We start from the raw sequence: 11,871 nt of genomic DNA, 5'->3' as shown, positions 1-11,871 counted from the left end.
TTGTTCTTTCCCAGGACAATATGATTGTTTTGAAGGACATCCCAAAAGATGTCCACCCTCAGCAAAATCTGCAACTCAGACGGCGTGGAGGTTGGATCCGCGAGGTGGATGCGAGAGGCAATGGAAAAGAAATTGCAATTAATTTGTGAAGTAGGTACCAACTGGGTGATATGTGGCACAACAAAACAATTGACGTCAGTTGTATAACCACTGTTTGTGAGTGACGATATGGTGACGTCACATCTTTAAAGTTCTTAAGTTTCGATTAACTGGATCTATTGCGCTTCTTAAAGCCTTGGAAGATTCTTGAACTATTGGTGGTATGTTGAATATTGCTTGTTTGTAATTATTGTCCAAAATTCGATCGTTATTGTATCTGTCGCATAGCAGATTCCATGCTATGTCATAATTTTCAGCTGAGAACTCTAGAGATTCAATAATATGTGAAGCGCTCTCTTTTTTCGTAAGTAGTGATGTTAAGTAAGTTTTTCTCTCTTGTATTTCGTAAGTAATGAAACTTATGAATTTCGGGAATGGTTGTGCTGTCGTGTAAAAGGGATTTATAAGTGTCGTGATATTCTAGCCATTCCTGATAGCATCCAGAAAAGATCGGCAAGTTTATAGTAGGTAATTTAATGTTTGGCCTACCAAAAGGTCCAGTGTTAGTATTAGAACCTGTCACCGACCCGGCATCCTGATCCGCAGAGGCAACGCTGAGCATCTTCTGCGCAACAGCCACGCAGCCGAATTAGCTGTTCTCTAAAATCTCTCTTTACTTGTGTTCATTATCTGAAATTTCCACAAGACTTTCTATATCAGTCTGAACTGAATCCAACTCATTGTATAAATCTACAATTTTATCTTTTAATAAAACGAAATAAACACTCACCAAGTTGTTGTTTTTCTTCCTCTGAAACATTTTCGAAGAGGACGACGACAGTATCCTCCCAACCTTTATTTCGTGCGTCTTTAGTTTTGTACAGTGGATGGGATGCATCCCACAAATTCTTTCGCAGGCGTACTTCGTCGATTACTCGACTTGTTTCTACATCGCGATTCGCCATAATTGTACACGCTGACGGCGTCCGGTTGGTTCGACAGTAGAACGCTCACTGAAGTCAGAGGCGCGCGTGCGACGGTCGGCGCCGACGCGCGACGCGCGGCGCGTACGGCCGCTGAGCTGTCAGCGCGCACCACTGTCCGCGCTCATAGCTACGCGTTAGTCTAAAACGCTTCCTAGACGGGCATACAGTCTGGCTGTCAGCGCCGAGCGTCAGCGTGTAGTCAGCGCGACTCTAAAACCAGCCTCAGTATTCTATCCAATGTAAAAATTAATTCCAAATCTAATAATTTAATTTTTAACCAATTTCTTTTTTAAAATAACAATACAATTCATTATACTTCTTATCACTCAAAACATCTAAATAATCAAGATTCAATTAAAAATTATTTCTATAGTTTTTCTCTTTAAAAGCATGAATATTGGATAATAAAGGGGATTGCCCACTCTCCATAGTGTGCTAGGCCCAAGATGGACATCAAATATTACTATAAAAATGTACTGATTCAAATTCTTAAATGTATTGGATATCTAAAAAATATATTGAAATTGACGCCACTATTATAAAAAATATAATAAAAATAAAAACTCGTTTTGAGGTTAATTTTCTATATAAATAAGTGTCGGATTGCGAGATACTTCAAGAACTTTTCTTTTCTTAATGTTTAAGATGCTATATTATATCTAATATAATATAATAATATAATATAAAATCCAATAGGGTATAAAAACACACTTAATTCTTTAAATATCTATATTTTCTTCATCTTCATACACAATTAGTATCATCTAAAAATAGCAAAGGAGAGCATATACACGGTTTTAAATCTCGGTCAGGGTAAAACCACAATTCACACAATGTTTTTTAGTCGTAGTATGAAACGTTATTGATAAAAGTAAAATAAATCGAAGAAAAATCAAAACACATCCATTTTGTACGCAAGCACAACACCACAAGCAGCAAGCGAAGTGTCAGTCAGTCAGATTAAATTCAGTGTTGACAGTATAAAGCAAAATAATGACATGAAATTCAAATATCGATTATTTTTTTAAATAACCGATAATTGATTTATATCTTAATCTTTTTTTTACGAGTACACATTATTTTTTATGTTTTTGTTTTTGTTGTACATATTTAAATAACAATACTAGTAAAGTTTTTTTTATTGCTTAGATGGGTGGACGAGCTCACAGCCATCCTGGTGTTGCTAAGTGGTTACTCGAGCCCACATACATCTACAACGTAAATGCGCCACCCACCTTGAGATATAAGTTCTAAGGTCTCAAGTATAGTTACAAGTTAAAGTCCAATGGGTATGTCTTTGATGTTATTTTATGTGGATAAAATCCATTAAAATCGATTGATTAATGATAATACTTAAAATGATTTATTTATATGTTTTATTTATATACTCAAAATATTTACTTCATACGTAAAAGGTTTTGAAGCTGGCAATATTTTTCCCGCAAAAATAAAAGTCCTTGCTTTTTCAATAGAGTTACTTTTTTTAAGCTACTTATTGTAAACTGTAGTGGCGCTTATTTGCAAGAAAGTAAATGCATATTTATTTATGACAAAATTAATGCACTAAGTATTTTTTCTATAATCTATTGTCCGCTTTGGGCCTAAAATGGGCCATCCCCTTTAAAATGTGAATAATTTTGCATGCATATTGAGAGTGTAATTTTTTTGTATGAAAAGCATGAAATAAAAGGTTTTTTTAATTTTTATTTTATTTATTTATTTAAGATTGAGGCGTAGCTTCCTTGTAGCGGAGCTGCCTTGGGTGTAGGGTTAAGTTTTTTGATGTCGGTTTTTATATTATTTGGTACCGTACGACACCGGGGCGAGACGGTTACTCGTTTTTTGGATTGCTATCGACTGTGTCAATCCCATCACTAGCCTGATTTATGTACTCGTTTTGTTCATTCGCTGGTATCTGGTCAGAGGTAAAATGTACTGGGTGGGGCGTCCGAGTTTGATGGTGGTTAAAGTTGTTGAAGCCGTTGTTGTTAAACTCTCTCTGCCGACATTGTTCGAGGGTGTGCCCCGGGGTTTTGCAGTATCTGCAGAAGGGGGCAATGGGATTTGTGTCGTTAGAGTTACGACCGAAGTAAGTATTAAGTCGGCGTCGATGGGTTGAGATGTCGTATGGGTTGTGTGCCTAGCCTTGCCTTGGTTGCCTAGCTTCGGTTTGTACTGTCGTGGATTTTGGAAGCCGGATGGACAAGCCTGCCTGGATAGGGATTAAGTGTTTTTGCATTTTTACATCTATCGATGTTAGAAATGCGAGATATGATGCCCATTTGGAAATGATGCAGGGCTAATTCTTCCATGGCCGCTGTCCGCCCTACCATTTCCTTACTTTTGTGACCATGAGAGATAGATATCTCGGTAGTATTGCTTAAATGGGCGAACGAGCTCACAGCTCACCTGGTGTTAAGTGGTTACTGACGCCCATAGACATCTACATCGTAAATGCGTCACCCACCTTGAGATATAAGTCCTAAGATCTCAGTATAGTTACAACGGCTGCCCTACCCTTCAGACCGAAACGCATTACTGCTTCACGGCAGAAATAGGCAGGGTGGTGGTACCCACCCGCGCGGACTCACGAAAGGTCCCACCACCAGTTCCGCTTTGCCCTGTAATTGGCAAAGTATGTACTTAAAGAGTATATCTTTTTGTATATCAGACGCTAGCTCGTAAACGTTGTTACAGTTCACAAGAAATGAGTTTAGCGTTTCTCTACAGCCATCGTATGGTTTTATAAATTTGAGCAAAGTTGAGAGATTGATTTCGGGCTTTTGAATCATCACGGCTCTCTTTTTTGCGACAGATCGCGTTTGTGGGGGAAGAAGATGGCCTTGGCGCCCTTGGCCCTCCTCCACCGTGTCTGTTACTGCAAAATCGGTTTTTTCGTATTTTGGACTCTGAGAACTTTCCGCCATTTTCTTATACGATACAAGACGAATTATAAATTCTTATAAATCTATCTATCGGATTATAAAATTAACTAGTGGACACGGTTAATAAACGAAAATACAATACAAAAGTTTGAACTGGTATCTAATATAGCAATAACGAAAACAATGTAATAAATTGATAAAAAGCTCACAGAAATGCAGACAGCACGATAAAGGCGTTTATTCTCGGAACTTGGCGATGAGGCGGTCCGTGAGTTGTATTTCTGTTTCGTCGGATACCGGTCGCGGCACGTAGGAGTAGTTGTCAGTGACAGTGGGTATGATACTGTGATGCCGGCTACAGCAGTCAAGCAGAATGCGCAGCAGTGGGCTTTCAGGGATCGACGAGCACAACACAAATGCACAAATTATTGCGTGTACACAGTAGAAACGGTGGAGTTCACTATCACACGTATCAATTCTATGATTCACTGAGTTTTAGGATCCACTGGATATTGAGACGTACCAAGGACTTTCAAAATCCCTTTACGCTGCCACTAAAATGTTATGAGCCACAGGATATTTAGCTTTTTAAAAAAAATACTTTATATGATTTAGGACGACCGTCTTGGACGAGAAGATGAAGGAGACTGACTCACTGACGTGAGCCCCATATAGGCGTATTATGAAGGGTGTTGAGGTAGCGGGACAGAGTGCATAGTTAGCAAGAAGGAGTGCAACGGGAAGCTATAACAGTACGATGACGATGACACTTAGATGACATTGGGTGCCAAAATGGTATTAATAAAACAACTCAGACTCCATGATGTGCTGTTTATTTCGATAATTATTTCACGACGCTCGATTTGATCTGGTTGGTATCTACGTGAACACCAAGGATTACTGAATCTCGGAACCATACGACAAAATAGACTGAAATGATGCACCAATGGCCTGTTAAGTGACAAGGAACTAAAGAAAAGAGGCAGAGGTTCGTTTAGTTAAGTCGTAGACAACGACAAAAAGATAGTGGTGGCGCTGATTTCCAACTGTTACTTTTTGGTTTCGGAAGATAGCAGCATAATTTGTTTTTTGCAAATCCTGTCCCATCCCTACCGACACTTTGCCTACCGACGCATGGCGACATCGACTTGAGAAGAAAATGTAATGGCTAAACTACCGCGCGCGCTACGTGTCTCTGTTGAATTTGTACGAAAATAAGTGAAATTGTTGGTGTTTCTGGTAGTATATTTATAATGACGTAACTCATGCATTCAATATAACTAACTGTAAGTGAAGGTATCTTTAAAATAAATCAATATTGAACCAATTTGCGTGTGTTTCACTTACATGATGACAGCGGTGCGTAGTTTTTAACATTTATGTAGGATGCGAGAAATGGAACGAATGATTGTATGAAAGAGATAGGAATGTGGTATGAAAGTGTTGTGTGAGAGAGACAGTATGAATGGAAAATTAAGCTTGCTGATTGGTTCACGGGAGGGTTATGTTTTTTTTTGGGGAACGATGGTGGATTCGGTTAAGACGGGAGTTTTTGGCTTATGTTTGAAATAAAACTAAAAGTGGTTTAAGATAAATATTCTTTTTATTTCTGCTGGACACCCCCATCCCACATTTTGGGGGCTCGTCCGGGATGGTGCAGAAATTTATGTGAACCAGCAGATTCTAAAGATACGACGAGGAAGACTAAAGACGACACGTGGGAGCGACCATATTTGAATCATACCGGAGGACGGAAAATTTAATTACGACGACACGACGACTACGACGATATCCGTTTCGACCGACTGATTCATCCGCTTCAAACAATAAGATTACGACGAAAACATGCCTAAAGATCGACAGAGATACGACGAAGACGCACCACTGGTTTCCAATCAGAGTTTGATGTACGTAGAAGAGGCGATTCCGAAGTTTTCCGGTAACGATGCGTCCTACACAGCGACAAACTGGGCACAAGAAGTGGAGGATAACACAGAGATTTTCGATTTAACTCCAATCCAGCAGCTACTTATCGCCAGGCGAACTTTGACTTCTACTGCAGCGGCGTGGCTCCGTACTGAGAAAACCTTTAAGAGCTACGATGATTTGAAAGCGGCATTATTCAAAGAGTTTCCAGATGTTATCAATACTAAAGAAATCCACGAAATGATGAGTGAACGGAAAAAACGCAAGGACGAAAGTTGTTACGATTACATGCTCGAAATGAAGGCACTGGGCAAGCGAGCAAGGTTAGCCGACTATGTGGCTATTCAATATATTATAGAAGGCATATTCGATCGCGAGACTAACAAGATCATGCTATACGGCGTTACGACTTACCCTGAACTGAAAGAAAAACTAAAGTTATACGAAACATTTAAGACTAGCATCAAGAAAGAATATACCAAAACCAGTTCAAGTTCCAGCAGCGGCGAAGCAAGTCGTTATAGAAAGCAAGGTCGTCCAGCGGTGGCGGTGCGTTGTTTTAGCTGTGGGAAAATGAATCATACATCTGCGTAGTGTCCAGATCGTGAAAAAGGACTAAAATGCTTCCGATGTAATGAATTCGGACATATTGCATCACATTGTAAGAAGAGCATTGACAACGTGAAGTCTGCAACAAATCGAGTGTCGGCAAAACAGTACGAGTCTAGTGGCGCCGCGAGTGGAGGATTCGGTAAACCGGCGTCGGCAAAGCAGTTCTGTGCGCAGAGACAATCTGCGGAGTGTTCGTGTCAAGATGGCGGGGGCGACGGCCAATCGCAGAGCGACTACGTGCGGCCATCTTCCAGCAAAGATGTCTTGGCAGCTGTCAAGCCTGTCAATTCCGATTCAGACTCGGACGTAAACAAAAACAATGACGGACAGCAAAACCAGAAGAGATCGTTGAAAAATGTGTTAATTTGCGGTAAAAACGTTACCAGTTTAATTGATAGCGGCAGTGACTTAAATTTAGTGTCCGTAGGACTATTTTTCGAACTGGGAATCGGACAATTTGGAAAAGACGATATGATGTTTACAGGCCTAGGTGGCAAGCAGGTTAAATCACTTGGGAGGTTTGTTACGACTTTTGAACTTGATAAACAATGCTTCGAAACAGTGTTTCATATTGTTCCCTATGAGATTATGCCATACGATATAATATTAGGCCAAGAGTTTTTGTGTAAAGCTATAGTAGTTATCGACAAGGGTTCAGTCACGGTTTTACCTCAATCGCATGATATGTGTTTAAATCATTTGTGTGCTGTAGCGAACGAAGTAGGATGTCCTCAGTATCTGGTTACAGATCCTCGGATACAAGACGAAGTGCAGCAATTGGTGAGTGGTTATGTTCCGAGAAAAGTGAAGAAGTCTCCAATGGAAATGAAGATTATTTTGAACGACGAAATCCCTATAGCGCAACGTCCGAGACGTCTCTCTATGTTTGAGGAAAAAGAAGTTGATAAGCAAATAGGTGAGTGGCTTGATGATGGTATTATTAGACCTAGTTTTTCGGAATATGCCAGTCCACTAGTGCTAGTCAAGAAAAAAGATGGAACTACAAGAATTTGTATAGATTACAGAAAGCTTAATGCAAAGATGGTGAAAGATGAGTTCCCCTTACCTGTCATAGAAGATCATATTGATAAATTGTCTCATTCAAAAGTGTTTAGTAAACTTGATCTAAAGAATGCTTTTTTTCATATAAGTGTAAGTGAAGCAGGGCAATTCGAGTTCTTGAAAGCTCCATTTGGGTTGTCGATTTGTCCCAAGTATTTCACACGATTTATTAATATCGTGTTTAGAGATTTAATAGCAAAGGGTTATTTATTAATTTTTATTGATGATATCCTAATAATGTCAGAAGCCTACACACAGGGAGTGGAAAGGTTGAAAGAGGTGCTTAACGTTGCCAGTGAATATGGGCTAGAAATTAATTGGAAAAAATGTGAATTGTTGACTAAGAGGGTAGATTATTTAGGTCATAAAATTGAAAATGGCACTGTGAGTCCAATATCTGATAAAGTCGACGCAGTCATGAACTTTCCTGTACCTAAAACATTGAAACAATTACATTCTTTTATAGGACTTACTTCTTATTTCAGGAAGTACATCAAAGACTATGCGCTTATCGCTACACCATTAACAAACCTACTAAAGAAGAACCAAACATTTCAGTTCACTGAAGTTGAAAGAGGAGCATTTAACATTTTGAAACAAAGACTTTGTGAAAAACCAGTATTAAAGATTTATCATCCAGACTTACTCACGGAGTTACACACGGATGCATCAAAACATGCCTATTCTGCTATTCTCATGCAAAGAAGCCCTGATGATGGAGAGTTACATCCAGTTTACTACTCAAGTTGCAAGACTACTGAAAGTGAGAAAAAGTATTCCAGTTATGAGCTGGAGGCTCTAGCAGTTATTGAAGGTGTGAAGAAGTTTCGAAAATATTTATTGGGCATTCCATTTAAGATTGTCACAGACTGTGCTGCATTTGAGATGACTCTACGCAAGAAAGATTTAGTCACAAGAGTTGCTCGATGGGCTTTACTTCTACAAGAGTATGACTATACAGTAGAGCACAGGTCAGGATCCAGAATGAGGCACGTAGATGCCTTAAGCCGAAACCCACCTTATGTAGGAACGGTCACAAGACAAATGCATGACCAGATAAGAATGGCCCAAGAAAATGATGAAGGACTGAGGGCTATAATCGAGGTACTTAAGAGTAGAACATACTCAGACTATTTCTATGAAAATGGATTATTGTATAAAACGTCACTAAGGCTACTAGTTGTTCCCAAGGCAATGCAAAACGAAGTGATAAGAAAAGTACATGGCATTGGTCATTTTGGTAAAAAGAAAATGATGGATTTAATAAATAAAGATTATTATATCAAAGATTTAGCAAAGTGTATTGAAGACTTTATTGTAACTTGCATACCATGCATTTTAGCTTCAAGGAAAGAGGGAAAGCAAGAAGGATTTTTACACCCGATAGAGAAAGAAGACTCACCTCTACATACCATTCATATAGATCACGTGGGACCTATGACGGAAACAAAGAAGCAGTATAATTACCTGTTAACTATTGTTGATGCATTTTCTAAGTTTGTCTGGATTTTCCCTACAAAGAGCACCACAAGCAAGGAGGTATTGGACAAACTAAGGATACACCAGCAAAATTTTGGAAATCCATGTAGAATTATCAGTGATCGTGGTACAGCATTTACTAGTCATGAATTTAAACAATACTGTGAGGAAGAAGGTATATAACATGTTAAGATCACCACAGGTATCCCAAGAGGAAATGGTCAAGTTGAAAGGATTCACACAATTATAATATCTGTTCTCACAAAGTTGTGTATTGAACAACCTGATCTATGGTATCGTCATGTGAGTAGAGTTCAACAATGTCTTAATAGTACATTCCAAAGAAGTGTAAACTGTACACCTTTCGAGCTGATGGTAGGAAAAAGAATGAATATTAAAGAAAATGTAGAGATTCACAACCTACTTATGCAAGAAGAGAGAGATTTATTCATAGAAGGAAGAGAGCATTTACGCCAAAAGGCCAAGGAGCAAATTCAACTCATACAGGAGGAAAATAGAAGAAGTTACAACAGGAAGAGAAAAGACAGCACTAAGTACAGCATAGGAGATTTGGTGGCTATAAAGAGGACGCAGTATGGCACAGCCATGAAGCTAAAGCCAAAGTTTTTAGGACCTTATCGTGTCACAGGTGTCAAGGGCAATGACCGCTATGAAGTACAGAAGGTAAGTGCTAATACTGAGGGACCTAATAATACTTTGTCTGCTGCAGATTATATGAAACAGTGGCCTGTACTTACCTGACTGATCTTTTGTCGATGCTTACTTATTGATAGGTTTTGTGTATTAATTTGTTTTATTTACTTAGTGTAATATTTTAATTTTTTTTTATGAAACTGATGTTCTGTGTATTCAGTGTATTTTTTTTTTCTCTCGCATTATACATAAAGTGTAAGGGTAGTACTTAAGTTATCATATCCTACCTACAAGGATGTTTGGTTATATTTAGAGATTAGATTAATCTGATTATATGTAACTCATAACATTATATTTGTGTTCTTTTTACTGGATATTTAATTAGGGTGTAATGTAAGGTGCTCTATATTATGTAATAGACTATTTTGTAATAATGATGTAGTATCAGTAAAAATGATTGATGTATGATTGAGGATATAATGATGTAGTGTCAGAAAAAATTATTGATGTATGACTGAGGACAGTCATTTTGTCAGTATGGCCGAATGTAGGATGCGAGAAATGGAACGAATGATTGTATGAAAGAGATAGGAATGTGGTATGAAAGTGATGTGTGAGAGAGACAGTATGAATGGAAAATTAAGCTTGCTGATTGATTCACGGGAGGGTTATGTTTTTTTTTTGGGGAACGATGGTGGATTCGGTTAAGACGGGAGTTTTTGGCTTATGTTTGAAATAAAACTAAAAGTGGTTTAAGATAAATATTCTTTTTATTTCTGCTGGACACCCCATCCCACATTTAATACGCATTAAATCGAAGTAACCGAACATAAAATACATAAAAATTAATACGTAATATCATTACTACTATTATTTCACAAAATTATGGAACACGCGCGAAAAGGTACCGGCCAAACACCCATGGCCGGTCAACATTGTCAGTCGGAAGGTGAGGCATCCGGGGTCGCGGCCGGCCGACGAGTTCGCCAAACGACGAGACCACGCCTCAGACACGGACCGCCGAGATTGGAGCCTCCGCGCTCTCACTATACCTTTGCCAGGGCGCTCTTCCCCCCTAAAGCGGAGGTCGCTACGCCACCTATAATCAGCACGAGCGAATGCCTCCGCCTCCAGGTCTCAGGGTGGCACCCCGGCCAACCTGAGGGGGTAGAGGCCGCGCGGCGCGCTACCAGCACTCTAGCGCGCTGCCGAGGATTTACGAAAGAGCGACCGGTTGGCGTTGTATCGCGTCTCGACCCGGCAGGCTGGTTCTGGTCCAGCGGGGTATTCCAGGAAACCAGCGGCACCGTCTGGGCGGCCTGACAGGCTGCCGTACCGAGACGGCCGACGTTTCAGAGCCTTCGATTCGCCTCGAAGGCTCCGTCGCGTCGGCTGGGCGTCATCCGGGTTCTGGCTTCGGAGGGGATCGGACGTCGGGTGTAAGAGTGCAGGGGAGTCGTTTAATGGGTGGGCCCTAAAACCCTTGAGCCCGCGGTCTGCTCATAACACCATGCAGATCGTTGAGTCTCACATACCCCGCGCGCCCCTTGTAACGCTGGAAAAAATATTTTAGTTTTTTTTTTTAAATTAACGCCATCTAGCGTATACGTGGCGCAGTGTGGGGAAATAAAATAATTTTAATACACTAATGAGTTCACTCACTCGACGCTGCATGTTGTGACTGTGCAATCTTGTCTATAGTTCGAAGACGAGATTAGCCCAGCACTAACATGCAGAATCTTCGAGAACCGTCAGACTATTACTATAAAAGGACAAGTCACTTTGTCCAAGTCCTTTTTCTATCAACATCTCTCGAGTTGCGGTGAAAGTATTCTTGAGCATTTGCCTAAGTCAATTTAATAGTTCCTTGGTGTCGTGTATTAAAACCATGGTAAGTGTTTTATAATTTATTCTCCACACTGTGTCCACAAACTGTAATTAAATAGAAGCTAACATCACTATGTCTTATCGTATAGGTCCTAGTAACTGGTACATAATATGTACAACAGTTAGGGTGCGGAGAGTGACCTTCAGATCACCTTCAAGATCCCGCAGTACCTTTCTGTGTGGACGCTGCCGGAAGCGAGGTGCTCTGGCAAGGCGATCCAAGAAAGAGTACTTGACTACGGTAGACTAAGAACACATCTGCATTCACAGCCTTGCTCGGA

General features: G+C 39.9%; 1 protein-coding gene and 1 long non-coding RNA gene across 2 annotated transcripts; one reads left to right on the top strand and one right to left on the bottom strand.

Moving 5' to 3' along the window:
• Positions 1 to 651: 651 nt before the first annotated feature.
• Positions 652 to 1,064, bottom strand: LOC149499558 (uncharacterized). The gene is made up of 2 exons (XR_016325579.1): positions 890 to 1,064; positions 652 to 789 (listed from the first exon to the last, which is right to left on the bottom strand). It is a non-coding gene; the product is annotated as an uncharacterized LOC149499558 (long non-coding RNA).
• A 4,751-nt stretch (positions 1,065 to 5,815) lies between these two features.
• Positions 5,816 to 10,157, top strand: LOC149499557 (uncharacterized). The gene is made up of 2 exons (XM_089739240.1): positions 5,816 to 7,424; positions 8,056 to 10,157. Exon 1 carries the CDS (start codon positions 5,816 to 5,818, stop codon positions 6,488 to 6,490), a length of 675 nt encoding a protein of 224 aa, XP_089595366.1. The 3' UTR covers positions 6,491 to 7,424; positions 8,056 to 10,157.
• The last annotated feature ends 1,714 nt before the right edge of the window (positions 10,158 to 11,871 follow it).

This window comes from Bombyx mandarina, chromosome A1, assembly GCF_030267445.1.
Source record: "Bombyx mandarina strain Sakado chromosome A1, ASM3026744v2".
Taxonomy (NCBI): domain Eukaryota; kingdom Metazoa; phylum Arthropoda; class Insecta; order Lepidoptera; family Bombycidae; genus Bombyx; species Bombyx mandarina.
This window is presented reverse-complemented; position numbering and strand designations above follow the sequence as displayed.

Excerpts from the sequence above, each read along its gene's own strand:
- LOC149499557 (XM_089739240.1), top strand. The coding sequence starts at position 5,816 with ATGCCTAAAGATCGACAGAGATACGACGAAGACGCACCACTGGTTTCC.